Raw genomic sequence first — 23,195 nt, 5'->3', positions numbered from 1 at the left:
TGTTGAGTCTGAAAGAAAAGCAGCGCAGACTTCTGGAACTCAAGAAACAGCAGAGCAGCAGCCTGGCATCAGCCTTAATCCAAAGAGAAAAGGTAACAAAAACATCTCTATCCCTGTCCCCACACCCCCACTCCTCACAAAATACTCCGAACAATAGCTAAGCTAAAACATCCTCTTCCAAAACAAAACAGTCTCTTACTAATGATTTGTTTTGTTGTCCTTCAAATACGCCATGAGATGAAATCACCTTCAGTGATGAAGAATTAGAAGACTGACTCTTTCAAGGCACTGACAGGATATGAACAGAAAAAGTGCTAAGAAGCAGACTGATAAAGGAGGACCTCCTTGTTTCTATCATGGAAAAAACCAGCAATAAGTAAGTGGGGAATTATGGAGAGCACCTAAAAGTTAAGGAGTTCACTGACAACTGATGTAAGCTTTTTATCAGGAGTATGTTAAGGTATTTTATGGGGTAAGTTCTCCCAGAGTTACTTGAGAAGTTGCTTTGCTCAAAAAGCAGTTTTAAAATTCCTGTCTAAAATAAACCCCAAACCCCACCCTATTATTACTTTATCATTAGATATTAAGAAATAATTATTTTTTATTATTCATAAAATGTCAAATGGGCACAGGTACCTTTGGGAATGAAACACTGTTTAGAGAGTCACAAGGAAAACTTTCTTCAGAAGCAAACACTGAATCCTTTGCTGGGGGGCGGGGGGGCAGGTTACACAAGTCATGGTCTTCTCTGTTCTGTAAGGTTTTATCAAAAAGACACTTCCCAGTAACACTTATTACTTGATACAGTGATGTCAGCAATGTGTCCTGAAGCACCTGAGTATCCCCAGCTCCCCACAGCTGAGCACAACAGAGGAATGGCACCAAGAGCCAAAAATGATATGTATAAAACCTTGCAATTCCAACTCTGTGAGGCACTCCATGATCAGCAAAGCCTGCTGTGCTCAACACTTAATAAATGTTTTCCTCTGGCTACATGCAAGCATCCATTCATAGTGCCCAGTGGTGAGAAGACTACTGAGATTGACAGGCCCCTTTGCATACTGAAGACATAATAGCTGATAGAGACATCTCTTTGCTCTGATGCTAATACTAAATTTTGAATATACTTAATATTTCAAAGAAATAATTTTATTCTTTCTTTTCAAGTTCTGTACACCTGTGTCTATGTTTGAAATGGATCAGACATGAGAACCATGCATCAAAAAGAAACATTATGAGCAAAAAGCTTCCTGTATAACAAACAACTTTAAAAATCCACTGGGATCTCCTGATCCTAGACACTAATTAGGCCTCATGCTTTGATGTTAGCTCAACTTAAACTATTTTTTGAAAAATCCTGTCCTGCATGCTTTTCATTTCTGAATTATCCACAACAGAAGATTCCACACCTTTGTTTGAAGCCTGCTCTCAGAAGACTAAGAAGTGGCTGATGCAGTCCTGAGTGGAAATTCTCATCTTTCCAATTTGCAGTGATGACCAAGACCCACTCTAACATGAACATAAATGAATAACTGAACTAACAGCAGAAAGAAGGACTGGTGATAAAATGTGTAGCTTAGCTGACACAATTACAGTTAATGAAATATCAATAGACCAAAGCAGAGAGTAAAAGTACAGTAGCATACTTTGAATCAAACAGTGGGGTTCCCAGAAAAATGGGAGTGTATGAGAGCATTCTGCTGGGACAGTTTACTCCATTTGTTTGCCTTCTATTAAAAGAGGTGTCCACAGATGCCCATCATGTACTTTGGACAACTTCCCCACAATCTTACTATTTTGACTTTGCTGAGCTTTAGGAAGACAACACCATTTATTTGATGCAGATTAAAATACAGATTGATAAGGAAAAACAGATTTGTTAAGTCTTAGTTAATTACCATTTTCAGTACAGCTCACTCTCAATCAATTATATTATCATGAAATAGCTACCATACGTTTTCTCCCAATTGCTTAAATACTTCTGCAACTATACTTCTACTGAAATCCACAGCAAAATTCTCATTGCTCCAATAAGCTTCAATGAAGCCCGTAAGACTCAGAAAAACAAGGCCAGTCATCTGCACTTCATGTTGCTTTACCTTATTTAAAGTCATAAATGCTAACAAAGTTACTCTGTTCTACATATGGTTTATCCTATACTTTCTGCTGTGCTATCTGCCATGTAGGAGTGCACTAAAACACAAGTTTGAAAGAGTTTAGCAGCTGAATTAAAAAGCTGAATTTATTTCATAAGTTGGATTTATTTGCTAGAGAAAAAAATCCTCAGACTGTAGACAATTTTTTTAGTATAGGGACTCTGAAGTTTGGAAAAGTAACAAAAAAGCACACTGGTAATCAAATGCATATTACTGCAGCAGGTGGGGTAACTGAAATGGAGATACGCTAGAGACAACCACTGCAGTAAAATTTCCATGCTGAAGAATTGTTGAAAAATAAGAATAAGCATTTTTAATAAAACTAATATGCTGGGCTTTAATGGTTAGCTTGACCCCAGAACATGCCACAACTAAATAAACCAATACCACATAAAACTGCTGCTCCAGATATCGCTTAGAAGAACATATCTAATAATAAGTTTTGTTTGTATTTAATTTGCCATGCCTAACAAGATTTTCTATACAATTGTGGCTTTATATGTAAAAGTCTCTAATGAACATCTACACACTTAAGAGTTCTTCCCTCCCTTCACAATATTTACCTGCATTTTAAATAAACTGCTGATCCCTTTCACAAGTGTTTGCAGACATTGGAACTGTCTCCTCAGAATATACATGTCTTTCAAGGAATAACACCAAGACACAGACACTGTAACACTATTTGCTGAAAACCTCAGACTCTTCACCACATGCAGAGTCTAAGTCATGCTCCAGAAATTCCTGGGGTCTGCAATTGGACTACATATGATCTTGGGAGAGAGTCAAGGTTCATTTCTTGATGCAGCCTCCTCCAGTAACTGGTATACAACCTAAAGCATCTATTCCATTACTTTTATTAGACTTGCAAAACTTATTGAATATGTCATTGCCCTCTGTCTCGTGATTAATACCAGTGAGACACACCAGCCAAGTATGCCTCATTAGCCAGAAACCAGCAATTTAGGCAACAGTAATGCTCTTTGACCACCCTGTGCTCAAGCGTATGACAAGTTTACTGCCTGGGAAGGCTGGTCCAGGGATACAGGCCCTTTAAAGTCACAGTAGACAGACCTATTCTGTAATGAAGAAATGGAATTTCCAGAATAGAGTTCTTGATTCTGTACATGGGATATTTCTTGCTTTGGGTTTACACACCATCCTTGTACAGGAGTCTCAGAGTCAAATTTGTTTTCTAACAATTTCAGAGTACTACTCTACTTTATCCAAATGATGCATCTCCCAACTTAAGAGTCTTGCCCATAAACAAATATGTTTAAAAACTCTTTAATTCTGCCTTACTAAAGCTTGCAGACTCTGCTCCTTTAGGGTGTTACTGTGTAACGTTTTGTTGTGAGCAAAACAGTTAAAATAATATTTGCAATTTTTAGTGAGTTACTGAGAACCAAATACTTTTAATCCCCTCAGGTAAATAAACAATTTTGTTGAATAAATTCCTCCATCCATAATGTACAGATTTTAAATTCTCTGTTGAATGATTACACAACAGTCCATATAACTAATGTCTAGTGATTTTTCCTCTTTACTTTGTCTGCCTTAAAAAGATTATTTTTGGGGGGTACCATTTATGCCATTATTCCAAACTAGATTCAAAATATTTCTCCTTTCCCTTAGCATTAAGCTTCTTGCTTTGCAATTAACACACATCAAATAGATCTCTGGATGTCATCAAAATGTGTAATGCTACTATGATGCATGTTAAATTTAGGCATGCAAATAATCCGATTAAAGTCAGTGTCTGCAAAGCCAAGCACGTAAGCCCCAGAAAGGGTTTAATATTGTTTCTGTGTTCAGGTTCTCAAGTGCTTTCATAGCCATTTCTCTAACATGCTGTATCAGCTGCATCTCATTAAAAAAAACCCCATACTGATACCCCTGGTGTGCTGTACAGATATCCTCAGGAGCACCACAGAAAGACTCAGTATATACCAGTTGTTGATGGTACGTCTCTCTTCCTGAAACTCTAGAAATGTCTTAACAGTGCAATAAAGAGAACTAACAAGTTATAGTTGAATTATACTGAACTACTGAATTGCAGTTAGAAGCAGCAATTCTCTTGTTTAACATAGTGTTAGATACATCACTTAGTGCAGAGACTTGACACTCGGTACTCTTCACCAAGCCCTACCCACTTGGTAAGTTTTAAGGAAGGAAGTGCCTAGAGATTATTGAAAAACTTCTGAATTACTAATCAGACCTGCAAGCACTTGCAAAACTGGGGTCTGAAAATTTGGTCCTTAATTTATTGATAATAAACGAAAAGGAACTATTAGCTTATGCTGCATTTGTTGAATTTCTGAATCCATTGAGATAATTTATTTGTAGTATTTCAAAAGGGTTTTTTAAAAATCATCCTATATAGGACCAACTTTGTAATCCCTGTCACTCCTATAACAAATTTTAGATACGGAATACGAAAATATTTTTGTTTAAATATCTTACAAAAAGAATGATGTTTCATTCTCCAAAGCACACAATGATGACTGGTAAGAGAATGGAGTACCCTAACTATTGCATTATTTCTAGAGAAAACCTTAAAAAACATTATATAGGAGCAACATATGTTATTATTTTTTTTTTCCTAATGTTAGAGCAGACTAATGCATTTAATGGATTAATAATCTGATACAGAAAAAACACCTTCTATGCAGTAACTCTATAGAACACAACACTGTATTATTAAAATCTGCTGGGTAGACTAACCATAATTTTAAAAAAATCCTGCTGACAAAAATACACAGTTTGACACAAAGACCAGCTGACTTTTAATTATACTTTAATGCAAACTCATTTATCTAAATTTCAACCCCACTATAAACACATAAACTACACTCACTAGCTAGACAAACTCACAAAGTATGTTTTGAAAAATGGAATGTATCTAAATTCAGGATTTATTTTTTAAGATTAAACTAACTGAGCTAAACCAATATATTTTAGATTTGACAGAGGAGGGGAGAGGTTGATAACATACTCAGTAACTCAATACCTTCATTCATATCACCTTAGCTTGACTGCTGTTCAATTAGCCTGTACCACCTGAATACATTTTGCAATAGAAAAACTTATTTTTTTTTAATGTATAGCTCATTACTTTCCTAATTATTTCAGGACAAATCAAAAGGCATATTTGCAGTTCATTCTGAACAGGGCTGCACATAACATAGTCATAGGTCTGCTGAATACACTCCTGTGTCTCCACCTATAGATATACCCTAGCATCTCACCTTGTTTTGACAGCATATAATACATTTTTTACAATCTAGTAAACAAAGGAAAACATGACTATTTTATATTACAATATATTGTAGATTAAATTATTAGCATTTCTCCATTCTGTGAAGAAGCAGGAATAAAAGTAATCATACATATAAGGAACAAAGCCCCCAAATAAAACCAGTAACTTAAAAATAAGCAAAACAGATTTTAGAAGGCTGCAAAATGCTTTGAAAACATTAAACACAAAACTCAACTATTGCCTTTAAATTTCTTGCTACGAGTTTTATTTTTTCACATCCCATCCTGAAGGGCAGGCAATGCTAAATTTATGACAGATAAACAGAATTTCTCAGATATATATCACAGATTCTACTCACTTGCATTAATCCCCACTAGCTTTTCATGGCCTACTCTAGAAATAATAATAATAATAATAATAATAATAATAATAATAATAATAATAATAATAATAATAATAATAATAATAATAATAATAATATAAATATAAAAAATAGCTTTTTCCTACCTGTACATTCCATTTTATTTACAATGCCTTGAGAGAGAGAAAAACATAATGATACAGTCACACCAAACCATCCCACATCCATCTCAGCTGTTCTACTGAGAGTGCCAATACAAAAAAAAAGTTACAATGACTTTCACAATTACACATTAATTTTTTAGAATTACCACACAATTACAAAAAAAGTTACCAACATTATACATTACAGGAAAAAATACTGATTTTTAATTTTTGAATAAAAATGAAATTACTAAAAATATTTTGTTACCATACCTCCTTTAATTTTTTTTCTCCAGAAAGCTGATCTTAACAGGTTATAAAGAAAAATATTTCTTCAGCCACATGCCTTTGTATTTCCTTTTTATTTAAAATAAAAAGTCACATAAATTATTAAAAAAATATATGTTTTGGCCATTTGGCTCCCTCCCCCAAATTGCCACTTTATAAAAACCTTCTGTACTTTTTTTCCCCCTCCCTCTCTCCCTCTCTACTACCTCCAAGATGGTAGGAAAGTTGTTGTTTTGGAGGGCAGAGGAGCCGCTCTCTGATGTTATGTCCTCTCAGTGCCTGTAGTGGTGCTGTAGGAGGCTGCCGGCTCTCTTCTTGAGCAGCCCCAGCAGCCCTGCCTTCTTTGCTGGAGAATATATTCAGGGATTCCCCTTAATAATCACCTACCCTCTGAGCACTTTGTAGTTTTAAAATAATAAAGAGCCCCCAAAGCTTCCTCCCCACAAAAAGCAGGATCTTCTCAGAGCCAGGGGGGCAGCAGCTCCTCAGCACAGAGCCTGAGCCCATTCCCAGTCCCTCTGCTGGGGAGGAAACTCTGATCTGTCAGCCCAACAGAGGGAAAGGGGGGAGAGGAGAGAGAGGAGAAAAAAAAAGCAGCTGGAAAGGTAAGCCAGGCCCGGCCTGCATCCCCGGGCTCGCGTAGCGCGGCAGGCGGTACGAAGGGTGCAGGGCGGGCAGGGAGGCGGGCTACGCGAGGCCGAGGATCGGCCGGGGCGGTGTAGGCCGCAGAGGGGGGTGAGGGGAGCTGGGGGGTGTTTTGAGGCTTTCGGACGCCGGCGGGAGTGCTGAAGGGGAGCGGGACGGTCGCCGGGGCCCCGCTGGAGGGTCGGGGCGCGGCGCCGTGGCGCCTTTGCCCGGGAGGTGAAGGGCGGCAGGGGAGAACGGGGGCGGGGGGGCGCTAGGCCTCAGCGCGGCGCGGCCCGCCAGCTCCGCTCCCCGCCCCGCCGGGCCCCCCGCGCCGGGCCCCGGGCCCAAAGCGGGCCGAGCCCTGCAGCCGGCGGAGCTCGGCGGCCGGGGGGAGGCAGGGGGGGCACCGCGGCCGGGGCCACTTCCCCCCAGCCCCCCCACCCCACCACGGGGCGACACGGCGGGGGAGGCCGCGGGACGGGGAGGCTGGGGGCGGCATTAATTTGCCGAAATGACTTTTAATGAGCAGCGGTGGTGGGGCGGGGGGGGCCGCCCCCTCCCCCAGCCCGGTTCGGGCCGCCGCGGCGGAGGCGGTGCCGGTCCCGCGGGGTGCGCGGGGCCGCGCCGGCCGCGGCCTGGAAAGTTTCGCGGCGTTTTTAGGGTGCTTTTCCCCTTCCGCGCTGCCGCCCGCCCCGCGCCCGCGGCTGTGGGGACGAGGCCGGCGGGGTACGGGCGCCTCGGGACGCGGCCGCGGCCCCCCCGCTCGCCCCCGCCCCCCCCCCCGCCGGTATCCCCCCTGGCCTGGGCCGGCGGCGGGGAATTCGCCTCACAACTTCTGGGGAGGGGTCGGGGGGCCGGTTGTGGCGGTGTGAGGAGGCCGTCAGAGCACCCCGCCCCCCTCGCCCCCGTGAGCTGCCGGCACATGGGGACCCCGGCCCAGCCCCCGAAGCCGAGAGCGAAGGACTGGAGCGAGGGGCTCCCCTGGCCTCGCCTTCGCCCTTCGCCGCGTCCCGGGGCTGGCGGCCCCCCCAGCCCCGCCGGGGCCCGGGCCGGGGTCCCTCAGCCACCCCCACTGCCCCGGGACCGGCGCCCGCGGGACAGGGACCACAGCCCGCTCGGCTGCCCCACGCAGCAAGGGCCGTGTCTGGGCTTGGGCCCAGGCCCCCTCGCGTGTCCCTTCTGGGGGGCTCCAGCTGTCCCCGCGGGCCGGGGTCCTGCTGGGGCAGGGGTCCCTTTGGCGTGGTGCTGCCCCCCCGGACTGAGAATGAAAGGATCCTTTTTTTCAGGGAAAAGGACGTCTGGTAGTTGTGAAGTGAGTCCACTGGAAAAGCCACCACAACGCACTTCACCCCGCACAGGTGAAATAGCTCCTTTTTCTAATGCAGGATGTGTCTAGTTTTGGTCAAATGTTCCTTAATATGTTGTTTAGCTCAAAACACTAATGGCTTTGTACATGTATCCTCGAATTTGGAAATGACAGTAACACCTTAAAGCTGTATATTATACCATCTGATAAAAATATGTAGAACTATGCTTAGAAGTAACTTTTTCCTTAGCAACATACAATGAAGGATTATTTTAAGGATGTTCTCAGTTTTTGAGGATTGCTAGACTGAAAAAGAAAGTTGGCCAGTTTAGGGCAGCACATCATCGTTGTTCCCTTGTTTAGTGGAGTGCCCTCTCCTATGGGCAACCTCAGTAGTGGCAGTGCTCCACACTAGAGCTGTACCCAGCAGGTACCGCTGCTGACGGATGAGCCAGAGCACTTGTGCTTTGTATGAAGCTGTCACTTGCAACCTGGTGACATTTTCACAGCTATCTTCAACCTTTTATGTGATTTGTTTGCAATTTGTTTTGCAATACATCAGTCAAGATTTGTTAATTGTAAAGCTGAATTATCTACAGAAAACAACCCAAAATTTGCTTGATGGGAGTTATTTTGATGTTTTAGTATTTTTATGATGAGTGAATGAGTTTGTGTGTAGGGCCTGGTCCTACAGAGTTGCACATATCATGTTCTCATGGTATGGTAAATCCTCAGGAGGTACAAATGTAATATCATATTGAAACTTTGATAGCTTTTAACTGCTAAAAGCCTGCTCTGTGAGGAGCTCTACTGCTCTATTTTATTTATTGAGTATTCCCACTGAGTCAAGAATGATATTACTGTATTGTGTGAAAATAAGCTTGTTTGTCTTTGCATCACTGAGACTAAAAATAAGACTAAGGTATTTTGTTTAACCTCATATGCAAGTGCAGGTTGTCTGTTATTTGAATAAATAAAAGACTTGGACTTAGGGCCTTTTTGTTTGTTTGTTTTATGTACAGATGTAAGGTATGCTGTGCTATGTTTAGTCTCTGCTTTCTCTCAGGATCATGGTTTTCCTACTTTGCAGAAATGCACTTTAAAATGTTATCTCAATGTTGTAATGGCCTAAATGTTCCGTTTGTTGCTGTATCTGAAGGCTGCCTTTCTGCAGCCTCGCTCATTCTGGCAAAAGCTGGGCCTGGTTACAGCCACGTTGAAATAAGTGTGCATCTGTGCAAGCATGAGAATCTGCCTGTGAGGATGCAATTGCAGGACTGGGCCTGAAACCTGGTCAAATAGAGAAATTGTTGTTCAAGAGACTTCCAAAGATACAGAGCCTGTCTTGAACCTTAGGTCAGGAATAGCCACATTTAGGAAATTGCTTTATTGAAATCTATGGGAATTGTGCTCTTAGCAACAGTTATGAATCTTCCTATTTAACATCTTTTCTCTTTAGAAATCCTTTGAAGTTTCTGAAATTCATAGGATCTTAAATATTTGTTGTTTTTTAGGCTTTGGGCTCTCTTTGTCTTGTGACAGATGAGTGAATCAGCTGAAATTAAAACTCAAGTTTAAGTTAATTTTGTGTAGGAAAACAAAAAGAAGAACCTGTTTGGTTTTGGAGCAGAAAAGTTATATTCACTCCTCTTAGTCATGTTTTCTTCTGCTGATTGAAACTTGTTACAAGTCTGTAAGTTCTCTAGCCACTATTTTTATTAGGAATAATACTTACATTTAATTCTGTATTTATTGTGTGATATTCTGAAGCATGATCTATATTACTAGTATTGCCTAAAATATACTGCTTTTCTGTCAAGATACTGGACGTTCTTATGCAATATAAACTGCCTTTTTGCAGAGTTGAAGTAGAAAGCTTTCTGAAAAGGCAGAATGAGGACAGTTGCTGCTTCTATCTGCCTAGGTAAATTTTAACATAAGAAAAAAGTAGTCCAAAATAGCATTCCACGTGGTCTCTAAAAGTGTATAGAAAGATCTTAACATGTTAAGTGCCTTCACCTGTCAGGGTACTTACATGTGTGTACAGTACCTTGACTTGTGCAGGGCTCTTCAGTGGATTTACTGAGTAAGGATTGTGCTCTAGTTGGTAAAAGTGTTCCTTACAGGAACTCTTGTAGTTGACTTTGGTTGCTTCCCAGTGCGTTCTGGCTCAGTTTGGATGCTTTTACTAACAAAAAGACTCCTGTTTCCAGGATTTTATAGCAGGCTTGGTTTGGTAACTGGTCATAGTAGACAGTTGAGCTGGTAGATGACCTAAATTAAGCCAAAGTTATGGTTAGATCACAGAATGGGGGTAGAAGTTACAACTTTGTGGTGTTGATGTTATGACCACAATTAGATGTGATGCAGGTTCCCGTGACAGAAGCAGAGCACTTCAGAGAGAGGTACCAGTTGCCTAAAGCCATGTGGTATGAAATAGAAAAAGTGAATGTTTTCGCTTTCTCTCTAATAATGTAGTTTCTGCTAATACTGACTGAAAGGTTTTACTGTAAAGTAACTTTAAATGGATGTCTCTTTGCAATGATTTTTATGGTCTCTGTTCTTCTCTGAGTGGATGAAATTCCATGTAGCCTGAACATCATAAAATCTATGTATTTATTGTTAGTCTTGGCAACAGGGTCAGTTAGTGGCAATGCAGGGAATTGTTCTTTATTGGTCAAGTTGAGGACTCAATAGAACTATTTTTGCTGTTTGTGTTTGTAGAAAAGCTGAGGTTCTTGCAGAGCCATGTTCCACTTCTGGCCCCAAGCTGATGGTTTTGGAAGCATTATATAGATGATTACACCTTGCCTGTGAGATGTCATGAACACACCAATTTAACATGAAATCTGTGCTAGCATTAGCAATTGTAAAAGACTGCAGTTAGGGCCTCTTTAACCATGACTTGTTTGGATGCAATGTGTGAAGCTCTGAGCTCAGTTCTCTTAATTATACATCTTTTAACCACTGACATATATAATTGCCTTGCAATTTACAATGCATTTGGGGATTCCATTGCCTTTAAGGGTCTTACATACATTGAATGTCAAGTTCTGAACATATGTTTTAAGAATGTATCCAACCCACAGGATTTAAAATATTCCAATATTTTCAGCATGATGTTTTCTCAAAATTGCCAATTTAGTTGTGAGACTATAATGTTTTGGGCTTTCTAATAGTGACTTGGCCATTAACATCTCTGTAGACTGCAGATGATGCCAGGTTCCAGATTTCTGCATGACATAATGCTGATACTGAACCTAGCAAAGATTCCCTTCCAAAGTTTGCTGCTACATTTTTTCCCAGCCTTTTTGAAGGACTGTTTAATTGTTTTGGGACAGTGTATGTGGAGTGCAGAGCCACAGCCTGTAGCAGTAGCTGTCCTGGAGCTGTGATTTGGGTTGCAAGGGAACTGATTATACCTGCTTGCCAGTACTGAAAGCAGTAGGGAGCTGGCTTCTTCCTGTGCCTGACAGCAGGTACTGATGGTTGTGCAGGTGTCTACCTGTGTGTATTTTAAGTCTTTCATTTCTCTTTTTACAGTCACATTTCAAATCACCTTCTGGTGTCTTATGGACCATCAGTGCCTGCACTCAGCAGGACAGGTAGCTCTGCTGTAAGTGATGAAGCTGCAGAGTCTGGTCAGATCCGGGTTGATCCAACCTACTGTTCTATCTTAGGCAGTAGGAGTAAGTGATGCTATTTAGGATGAACATGAAAGCCCCTTCAGTTTTTAGTGTAATACTTCTCTTACTCCTCCAACATATGTACTTGTTAAATTAGGCATGCTAGCAGGTACATTGCTTATGTCCCCATTGTCTATGGATTTGTCTGTTTCAACTCAATAATACTATCTGGTCCCATAGCCTCCTGTAACAGCAAGTTCCAGCAGTTCACTACCTGTAGGTAGTAAAAAGGAATCTCTTACTAGCTTCATCAGCTACCCCTAGTTCTGATGTTATGTCGTGTGGTACATGACAGTTCTATATTCATCTTACCTCCTACTGTGATTTTTAAAACCTCAGTCATGGCAATGGCACATGTTTTTGGGTTCTTATTTGTTCTTTGCACCCTTGCTTCTGACTATCTCTAAATCTTTTATTTAGAAGCACTTGTTTAAGGGAAATCTAGGTTCCTCAAGAAGCAGCCTCTGGTTTCTCATTCATGGGTTGTACCTAAAGCCAGTTTGAGAATATATAGGTATAAATTATGTTTCTGTTAAATATTTCTACAGCTTCAGTGTAGAGTATAAATGCAAAACCCAAACCAGAAAGTTTTGTACTCTGATATTTTTTCAGTGGAGTACAGCTGCTTAAGCATTTGATCTCTCCAGGGGAAGTCCATGTTTCCGTCATCTCTTACTGAATCCTGTGGGACAAAAATAATTTCTCCCCCACCCACTATTTAGCTAAGTGTAGTTTCAGTTCTCTTCAGTTAAGTGACACAGGCCTATTCCTTGCTTGTGCTACTTTTTATGTAGCAGCAAAAAGCTCTATTAAGAGCTCCTGTAATTTTTTTTCAAAATAAAATAGTCTATCAGATTAAATCAGAATCAACAGATGTAAAGGTTCTTGAAGTAAAAAGAAAATTATCTTCTTAGATTAAATACAACTTCAGTCTCTTATCCTGGCAGTGTATCTACATAGATTCCAATGTGCAGGAATCTACGAATGAAGATGTAAGTTTAAGAGAATTGCTGCAGGGTGTTTTTTATAACATTGGCTGCTAGGTATATTAGCTTTCTTTTTGTTTGTTACCCTATAGTTGCACTAATTGATTCCTATCAGAATTTTTAATATGATTATATTTGCATGAGCTTCTCTTGTATATATAGATCCCAAAATTCATGTTCAAGCTTACTGGTTTCCCTGGGGATTATTGTCAGTATTTTTGCATAAATGTTTCTTTGGGCATTTTAATTGTGCCCTGTGTCTTTCAGACAAATGAGAGGTAAAATACACTGCCTGCCTTATCACAGTCAAGTTAAATGCAAAAATAAGATTTAATTATGAGTTAAATCCAAAAATAAGACTGGGGGCACAAGAATTAATCCAGGATTATAGTGGCTGGGAACTGCAGAGCAGTTTCTTTACAGAAGCTTAATGGAGGCACACCAGGTATGCATTTCTTGCTGTTTACTTGGGAACTATTCTGAGGAACTCTTTTTCTTTGGCCTATTGCTTGATAACCCTCAGAAAGGAAATGTTGCTGAGTTGTGCAAAGGAGAAGGTCCTCGATCTCTCAAAAACTCTGCAAAGCATGATAGTAGTTGCTTAAAAGAAGGTGATAAAGAGAAAAAAAGTAGAGAGCAGCATGTGAGTTACCCAACTGCAAGATGTACTTGTTCTTCCAAGTTTTTCATCCTGTTCAGTATGCCGCCAAATACAAACTTGGATTAAGTACCAAGCGAAGCAAACTCCAGAACAAATGTCTTTCTGTCAGCTTCATTCTGTGTGTGAGATGCAATTAATTAAGAAGCATTTAATTATTTTTTTCTGCCATAGTAATGGCAGAAGCTGTCTCTCAGGATAGCTTCTGTATTGGGCATGTCACTATGGGATTTATTTTTTTCTTTCACATTGTTGCTGGATGATACTGAAGTGTATGTCAGTATCTGCCTTAACCAAAGGTATCTGGAAGGGTTATGTGGTTCTCAGCATGCTAAAGAAGAATTAGTTTCCTTTTTCCATTTTGCTTTTTTGAAGGGCACAGCCAACAGTGAACATTTTTGTTAAGACTGATGCGTTGTTAAGGGTCATACTCCAATTATTAGTTTAAAATATATATAGTATGTGCACTGTACTTCCATGTTCTTCTATGCATTGAGAGAAGTTGGGAAAGGTGATTGTAACTGGATTAAATGTCCCTGCTTGTGTTGTGGCTGACATAAACAAAGTGTGAGGCTCCTACTCCTGGGGGTGTGTGCTTGTATGTGTGCAAGGAAGGGGAACTGTGTATTAATACAAAACTATCCTTATTATTGTCAAAGGATTAATCGGGTCACTTGCAGTTGTGCTAGTTACATTTTGTAGTGCATGTCTCTGTTCTGGATGCTTTGTATGCTACACATGTGCATGTACATCCGTTTTAAGAACTGTAAGTGTGTTTTAAAATTTTCAGTAGTCTTCTGCTTCTGTGGCTAGATGCATGCTAATGAAAAGCCTGGTTTATGCAGTTTATGATTAGAGGTGTGATAGGGTGTTTTGTTTTGCCCTAGTGACTTCAAGTTGCTCTTGTAGATGCCCGAGTGCCTGTCATTTTCTCAGGGTTCTTTTATACAGTGGGAAGTGAAGGCTTGTACCTTCACAACAGGAAACTGCTGCTTTCCTGCAAAGTCTGTGTAGGCTCCTTCCTTCTATTTGAGTTCTTGTCATTTCAGGCCTTGGGAACAAGTAAGTTGATTGAGGTGGTAAACTGTGCACTTGTCACGTGCCTCTAATGTATTACATATTTCCTGAATATCACCTTTATGTACATTCCTTCATTTGATATGCAACATATAAAACGAAACTGAGTACTGAATATTCCATGTTCAAAAGGGTTTATTTCAATGCTTCAGGATGGGCTTTCTGAGTAAAAGCTGCCTATTGCAGGCTAAGTTGCAGAATACGTGTACTGTTAGTTTTAGTTGAAGCTGCTTTGGGGTGGTTAGGTGGATTTTTTGTGGTGGTGGTTTATTTTTAAAGATAATTGTTGAAAACTCCATAGTCTTAGGAAATTAAAAAGTACCTTATAATTGTATGGATTTATTATTTTGTTACACTGTAGGAGTCTGTTTCAGGGTTGGAGGGAAACCCTGCCTTTTGCTGTAGTGACATTTCAGCCCTCCTGGTATCCATGAGAGTACTGCTTCTGACATTATTAATGCCTAGGTTTACCTAAAATAAGTACAATAAAGTAGGAGAAGCTCTGAAGAGCCATGATGACCTCAGGACTGACTGCATATTGATGCTTGCAGAAGCTGTGGGCAGATGTAAGATCTGAGACTGTTGGTCAGGTGTGGTAAAGAAAGCTTTTTTAAAAAATGAAAAGCTTTCTTACACTGCCTGATGAAAATAAAATTTTGCAGAGCATGCATAGTCATCCATATTTTTCTAAGCAAAGATTCTTGAAGTAAAACCTCTGCAATCAAATGAGTTAATCGTCATTCAACTTGATTCCTGAAAACAAGTGATCTAATCTGATGCTTAACCTTTTTCAACTTGTAGCTCCTAATCACTTTCTAGTAGATGACTGGAGTTTTGTTTAACAGGTTTAAGTGTGGTGGCAGTAGAATTTGGGTTTTTTTTCCCCAGTAATTTTTTTTCACGGTTTCCAAAGGTCTGTGACTACTGATTTAAAACTGTTGCGCTTGTGGATTTGGCTTTTGGATGCCAGCTGAACCACAGGTTTAGTGGCTACTTCTGTACACTTACTTATTAAGCAATAATAATATCTATTTTCTTCTGACTGACATTGGCCTTTTTGCTATTTTCCTTAGACAATCTGCTTCATTCTTGATTCATCATCATTCCAGGATAGTGGTGTCCTTGGGGCTTTCTCTTAATATTGATATGATACAGAAGATTTAAAATCAGGTATTGTTTTGGATCCCTCTTCCCTGCCAAAATGAAACACACAGTGTAGAAATGAATGCTTTTTTTTTTTCCTTATGTGATGTCTTAATATTTCTGTTCTTTCAGCTGATGTTCACAAGGAATAGAGTCACGTGATGTATGAAGGCAAACACATACACTTCTCTGAGGTTGACAATAAGCCCTTGTGCTCATATAGCCCCAAACTGTGCAAGCAGAGGCGACTTAACGGCTACGCCTTCTGTATCAGACACGTTCTGGAGGACAAGACTGCCCCCTTCAAGCAATGTGAATATGTGGCCAAGTATAACAGCCAGCGCTGCACCAACCCCATCCCCAAATCTGAGGACCGTAGGTGAGTTGCGGTTACCCATCTGCCAAGTGGGAGTTTGCTGGGATGTAGGTATAAGTTTTCTTTTAAGATGCTGACTGATTTCAGGATGAGGGAGGAACTGGCCTGAATGGATTGAATTCCAGGATGTTCCTTTGAGGGTTTTGTTTTACAGCCAGTAAACTTTATTTTATTTTCTGTGGAAGTCAGGTATTCAGAAAGTGGGCAATAACTTCACTTCATGGAAGTTTTGAGGAGAGTTCATTGCTTTTCTTAAATTAACTCTAAACTGTGGATCAGACCTGCTACTCAGTACCTGCTGTTCTAATTAATTTGCTTTGTCACTCACAGTACATGCTCTTCAAAAGGCCTGCTTGTTTGGCGAGCTCTGCCAAAAGCACACTTCCATCTCTTTTTTCAGGACAAACATTTGAAAATGCATCCTTCTGTGCTTAGGGAGCAGTGACACATAGAGATGAATCCAGAATTATAATTCAGTGTTTGTGGTTTGGTACTGATATGTAGTATTGTATTACTGGAATAAAATAAATATTGTGTGGTAACAGATGAGCCATCTAGGAAAATGCTGTCCACTCCCTTTTCTTCTTTTTCTCCCCCCTTCCTTTCCCCCTCCCTGCCCACATGAAGATGCCCAAGGTGGCCAGGTATTAAATGCCTTGCAAGAGATAATGATTTGAGGTTGTTGGGAGAGTTGGGAATTCAAACCAGATTTCTTGAATTGCAGCTCATACTGTAACCACAATGGCATTCTTCCTTGCTCTTTAAGAGTTCCTGAACACCACTTTCATCAGTGTTGCTTGGACTGAAATAACAGAGTTTGTCTGATCTTCACTGCTAGGTATATATGACTTTTGTGTTTCAGAGTCATCGTTGCGAGTTTTTCTAGTAGACAATATTTAACTAATGTGTATGTTAACTACCTAAGGCTTGTTCTGTTTGTTCTGTCAGAAATATTTTTTTAAACTTGAAATATAAGCAAAATATGCCAAAAAAGAATCAAACCACTATTCACTGACCTTTCACGTTATTAGCTGCCATTCGCTAACCTTTTGCGTTATTAGCAGTCTTCCCACTGTGCCTTACATATAACTTCCTTCCCAGCTCACAGCTCCCTCTCTTATCTGAAACTACAGTTGGACTGTGCTCTAAATTAACTTGCACATCACCTGCCATTTCAGTTGAGGAGACTGATGAAGTGAGAAAAAACCATGAATGTTTGTCAAAAACTGTAAAGCAAGTGCTCAAATGACACAAGATTAATAACTTAAAGCTGCAATTTGACAGTCAGTGACTGTTTCTTTGCTACTTTACAGTTGAGGCTCTTTGGAAATAAGTGTGCAGAAATGATCATGGAAGTTGTTAGTGCAAATGGTGTGCTGTAATTTCAGATGCAAGAGCTGACTGAACCAGAGTTGCTGTTTACTAGGGGTCATACTTAAAAACAATAGGAATAGTAGTAATTAATGACACTTTTTTTAGGTCTCGTATGTTCCCATGGAATCTGAAATTTTTCTTTACACCTTGAATTGAGTTCACACTTTGTTCTTTTTGATTTTTCTCAAGTGAAAGTGAAGTGTGGTCATGACATCTGGTGTATGTTATATTAGAATAATTCAATTGCATGTGTTGAGTGTCACATTACAGCACTTGAAGAGGACAGCAGGTGTCTGAAGGAGAAAATAAACTTTTAATTTCAAATGAGATGATGTGATAGTTTGAAAGAATATTTTAAAAGACTGCTTTTCAGGGCAGAGTTTAATTTTAACAACAAAATATAATGAATGCTAGTGATAAGACTATGCTTACTCTAAACTGTTTGGGTTTTTTTTGGCAGGCAAACCTGTATCTGTTTCTTAGGAGACTTTTTTCACACTCCATTTGATATAAAGATGTTTATTATGTCTGAGTTATTTGCTCATAGCTTTTAATTTTCTGTGTACAAAATTACTGTCAGATGGTAATTTTGTCACCGTTTTAGACATGTAACTTTACATGACCAAAAGCAGGCTGTATGATTCTCTGACAGCCATCTTCTAATACTTTCAGATACGATAAAAAATTAAATTTCTTAACAGGATGCATGCATTATATCTAAAAGCTTCATAGTCTGTCCACAGATAATTAAAAAAAAACAACACTTGACCCCAGACAAATCTACCAGCCACAAAGATGTTTAATGTGCTGCTATATTATTAGATTTCTTATTAACCATCAACATTCTACAAATTAAATCTATTAATAGTGCATGACTTCGTTGCCTATTTGAAGTCTAGTTTCTCTATTATCTTGTTTTTTTAAATAATATATACAGGATGATGCAGACATGGATTAGGTATCTGTATTTTCCGTGAATACATGTCTGCTAATTTTTTTCTTATCAAATACACACATAGATAATGAAGTTACACTTAATTTTTAAGTATAGGGTTATTACAGTTGAGCTGGTACTTTGTTACTATGCATGATGCTCTTGGTTTATTTGGATCTTCCTTTAAGTAAGTGACAGAACTTGTTACCAGTCTGGAACATACTGGAAGCAGAATGCAGTTATAGGTGGAAAACCTCGCTGTCTGGATTCTGCCCTCCTAGTGATGTGAGAAGCTGTGCAGCTGAAGCCTTCAGAACCCACCGCCTTTTGTGTGCTTCATGTTATGATAGTTTTGATGATTATATATCAACCCACTTCTCTTGCCATGTGAACTGACTGCATTCAACCTCACCTGAACATCTCCCTTATGAGGAAAGGTTGAGGGAGCTGGGTCTCTTTAGCTTGGAGAAGAGGAGGCTTTGGGGTGACCTCATCAATGTTTACAAATATGTAAGGGGTGAGTGTCAGGGAGATGGAGTTAGGCTCTTCTCAGTGATGACCAGTGATAGGACAAGGGGTAATGGGTGTGAATTGGAGCATAGGAGGTTCAAGGTGAATATCTGAAAAAATTTTTTTACTGTAAGAGTGACAGAGCACTGGAACAGGCTGCCCAGGGAGGTTGTGGAGTCTCCTTCACTGGAGACATTCAAAACCCACCTGGATGCGTTCCTATGTGATGTACTCTAGGTGACCCTGCTCTGGCAGGGGGGGTTGGACTAGATGATCTTTCGAGGTCCCTTCCAACCCCTAGGATTCTATGATTCTATGCACAGAGTAAGTGCCTTTGGCACTGTGTAAGGAAGGGGGGAAAAAGCCTGTATTAGCTACTCAGTGTGATACTGTTAGCTGAGAATAACTCACAGGCAGATTACAGAAGTGACAAATTATGCCACTAAGACAGGCATATCAGAATTGACTCTTGTATGGTCAGTTTGACTCTAACAGGTTTTGTGCTCGGAGCCATGTGAAAGAGACTGTGCTATTTGCAGATGCTATTCCAGTCTTCCCAGTAATCTGTCTTCCATGGAGCATGAACTACTAATGCCATCCCTGGCATTATATCTGATTGAGAGAGTGTATTGTCTTAACTTTGCTGGCTGTAGACTGGTTCCAGCAGAGCCAGTTGATGTCTGCACAGGGCTCTGCAGCACCACGTAAAATCAGAGCCAGTTTGGGCCAGGGCCAACTAAAAAGCCATCCAGGAACCTGAAGGACAGGGAAGTGGGTGTGCATGCCCACCTGGCTCCTCATGGGACCAACTAGAGCCTGGCAGGGGTGGAATTGAGTTGGTGCTAATAAATTATGCCTAGCTGGAGCTGCTTGTGTGTAGTCTTCTCTACTCAGAGAAGACTTAAGTGCTCTTCCCAGCTTCTTTCTCCTTTTAGTCCAGCAGGCAAGGTGTATCAGCCGTGGTTGTCCTGGAAGACAGAGCGTTGATAAAGCCTAAAGCACAGACCCCAGTCAACGTGTGCTGGAGTCTTCAAGTGTAGACTTCATTATGTTGTAGCTTGATACCTGTAGGTTTGTGTCTAGAGGTGATGCCTATATAAGATACTGTTGGCTTTTCAGTGATGGTCACCTGTAAGAGCCAAAGCTATATTATGCAAGCAAAACCTTTAATAGCCCCAAACTCAGCGAATGTTAGCCAGCCAGTTTATTAGCAGTTACTGTTTTTTGCTTTCTCTTTGTTTTTTTCAAAATGAATGCAGACCAGGCAGTTGTAACTCCTAGCACCTGCACAAGGGCTCATCATTTAAGTTCTGAACAAGGAAGGAAGGAAGCATACACATTGAATAAAACTTTATTTTTTTTAATTGGAGTAAGAGGGGAAAAATTTCCTTTGTATTTTTTCGATCTATGTGTTTTTTCTTCTGCCATATTAAAATGCTGTTCTAACTAATCTCATCAGTCCTGTTAAAATATTTAACAAGTGCTTAATTTTAATTAGGGTGGATACTGTTGTTGATTCAAGGAAAGCTTTACTGAGCCCTCATTATATAATTTTATTTTTAGAAGTGCATCTCTCAGTATGAATTTACAGTATTCCATTGTATTCTAATAAGGACTCCCCATGTTGCTGGCTTCAGCTTGCCTCTTTTAGATTTAATTATTGCTTAGAAATTAATGTAATAAAGAAATTATTTAGACAATAACAAGTAGCGGTACTTTCCAGCCTTTTCTTATTTGTGAATCCTTATAGGTGTGGATCCCTCAAGAAATTACATGTATGGAGGATGTTCAGGAGAATATAGAAACTTACTTTTTAATTTTTACCTTTTATGAACCCTCCAGAAGCAGTTCACACATTGCTTCTTTAGGGGTGGAACAGCAAGTTGAAAGTCACTAAACAGAAGTTTTAAATATTTTTTGCGTTTTGATTTGGGCTTTTCTCTTGTTTTTTTTTCTCCATGAAGACCAGAAATAGTTTAACTTATTTGTTCAACAAAACTTTTTTTCTCAGATTCTTACTAATCAGTTTTTATACCTTCATGGTGTATTTTCGTATCTTGTCCTTATTCATATCCAGGTGAATATCATAATGGATATATCCATAGCTTGTTTATTAATACCTTGATGCAGGCATTACTTTTTCCTCATATCTTTGGTTTCATCTATAAACTGCAGGTTATAGTTGAGATTCTGCAAGGACAGAAGTCTAATGGCTGGTGGCATTCTAAAGAGGCTGGAGGGCCTGCATGTGTGGGACAGGAAAAGGATCTGATCATGGTTCCTACATTTCTGTCACCTGCTTGTTTTAATCGGACAAAAATTAATTGCTTACTTCTTAGTATGTTTACTGTGGCCATAAATTGTAACTCTTCTCCTTTTAATTTTCATGACAGGCTTTCCTTTTTTTTTTCTTTTTTTGTTAATAACATCACTATAAAAGGTTTTCTGTATTAGAAGAGCTTAAAGTCCATATTTGTGGATTGCATGTTTACATATTCCTGGCATTGTGTAAACACTGTCTAGCAGCAGAGAATTTCTTTTAAGCTAGATTTTTATTTGAAGAACATGCAGTTAATCCTCTGGCTACAAAATTCATCCTGTTAAACTACTAAAACTGAACTTAAATGTTTATTCTACTTTTTCATTAAGAGCAAATAATGACCCTTCTCAGCAGGTGTCCCTAGATAGCCCATATAAGAAACTGCTCCCTACTACAGTGGAATTCATTACAATAACATGTGCATTGATGAAAATGTTAACTACTTCCAGTGGAAGAAAAGCCAAATGAAAGGAAGTAGTCTTCAATGTACTTTTTCTTGGGAGCTTTTGAAATTATGAGAGTTAATGGCTTGAGTTGTTAGTTTTATCTATCAGACATTCAATTTGTTTTGTTTGCTTTGTTTTGTGAGTATTTACCCTGTTACATAGTAAATACTTTGAATGGTTGTATGTCAATCTCTTATGAATAAGGACTGGAGACTTCTGCATCTTAAGATGACAAAATGTCACTTGTATAAGTTTTTGTTTTCTGTTGCAGGTTGGGAACACCACAGTTATCTGTTGTCTTAGAAGCAGTTGTGTACGCTTCATATAAAACCTTGTGTTTTGATCTAAATTCACATGAGATGGCTGTGTGTGGATTTCCTTTTAGTGATGTCTGTTTTCTTCAGATTTTACTTGGAGGAGTTGAGTTAATAAGTGATTGCTTTTACTTTTCAAAGGTACTGCAACAGCCACCTGCAGGTACTTGGCTTTATACCGAAAAAGGAGAGGAAGAAAAAGAATGATCCCATAGAGGAGGTAAAGGCAAGGCATCAGATGGATGCTATGGCCTTCAGCCTGACAGTGCCCACCCTGGCCTTGAAGATGCCCAATGGATTGGATGGGATGTCCCTCTCCCCTCCAGGGGCTAGGCTTCCTCTCCACTACCTGGAGGCAGAATTAGAAGACCCCTTTGCTTTCAACGAGGAGGATGATGACCTGAAGAAAGGGGCAACAGTGAGGAAAAAGTTGCAGAGCAAGTTGGCTCAAAACCGACAGCGCCAGAGAGAGACAGAAATTTTAAAAGTTCGCCAAGAGCACTTTAGCCCCCTTCCTGCACCTTTGCAGCAGCAGCCTCTGCAGCAGCAGCACTCCCATCTGCCACCTTCATCAGCTTCGTTAAAGGCGACAGGGCTACCGCAGGGCGTCGTCTGCAAGTCACCTCAACCTCTGAACACCAGCCTACCAATGCAGGGAGTGGCACCCACCACACACACTATAGCACAAGCCCGGCAGTTGTCGAGCAAGAGACCTCTGCCTCTTCTGCCACCCACTAGGGCTCCTGTCACGGACCCTCCAAGGACTGACCGGGTCCTCATGAAAGCCACAGCCTTTTCTCCGCACTCGTCCTGCATGAGCCGGCTACAGAGACTGGTGAAACTGTGCACTCGAAAACAGCAGCTGGATGCTGATCTGTTTCCACATTTAGGTGGGTAGATAGTAGGTTCATTGCCTGCTTATTTTTTATCCTGAAACCAAAAGACAAAAGCAAAATGTCTTCCTAGCCCTGTCCTGCATTCATATGTGTTTCTTACAAAATAACTCTGAACTAGGTAGCTGTTCTCTTAAGAAGGGAATGTCTGGACCCATCGCATATGTTTTTTGGCATTGTGGTTGCTTATTCTTCTTACTGTCCTGTTAACTGTTTGAGAAATCAAATAAGGTGTAGAAGGCATTGCTTGGATGATACAGACATGGTACTGAAGGTTTGCAGCTTGGGTAGTAGAGATGACACAACTGCACCCACATGAGTGGACAAGGTTAGATTGTTAA

General features: G+C 40.2%; 1 protein-coding gene and 1 long non-coding RNA gene across 4 annotated transcripts in view; one reads left to right on the top strand and one right to left on the bottom strand.

The window, feature by feature from the left end:
• Positions 1 to 5,919: 5,919 nt before the first annotated feature.
• On the bottom strand, positions 5,920 to 6,579 carry LOC127386420 (uncharacterized). Its single transcript, XR_007889895.1, has 3 exons — positions 6,411 to 6,579; positions 6,190 to 6,273; positions 5,920 to 5,946 (listed from the first exon to the last, which is right to left on the bottom strand). It is a non-coding gene; the product is annotated as an uncharacterized LOC127386420 (long non-coding RNA).
• Positions 6,580 to 6,584: 5 nt separating this feature from the next.
• INO80D (INO80 complex subunit D) overlaps positions 6,585 to 23,195 on the top strand; it is a 45,646-nt gene continuing 29,035 nt past the window's right edge. For 2 of the 3 annotated variants that reach the window (XM_051623393.1, XM_051623391.1), the window contains exons 1-5: positions 6,585 to 6,809; positions 8,118 to 8,189; positions 15,618 to 15,714; positions 15,820 to 16,066; positions 22,103 to 22,851. In XM_051623393.1, coding sequence (XP_051479353.1) covers positions 15,849 to 16,066; positions 22,103 to 22,851 — 967 coding nt within the window. In that variant the 5' untranslated portion in view covers positions 6,585 to 6,809; positions 8,118 to 8,189; positions 15,618 to 15,714; positions 15,820 to 15,848. Of the gene's footprint in view, positions 6,810 to 6,999; positions 7,066 to 8,117; positions 8,190 to 15,617; positions 15,715 to 15,819; positions 16,067 to 22,102; positions 22,852 to 23,195 lie in introns of those variants that run through there. The other variant, XM_051623392.1, reaches the window with a different exon arrangement.

The sequence above is a fragment of the Apus apus genome, chromosome 6 (assembly GCF_020740795.1).
Source record: "Apus apus isolate bApuApu2 chromosome 6, bApuApu2.pri.cur, whole genome shotgun sequence".
Classification (NCBI taxonomy): Eukaryota; Metazoa; Chordata; class Aves; order Apodiformes; family Apodidae; genus Apus; species Apus apus.
Note: the sequence above shows the minus strand (reverse complement) of the source record. Positions and strands in the feature narration are given on the sequence as shown.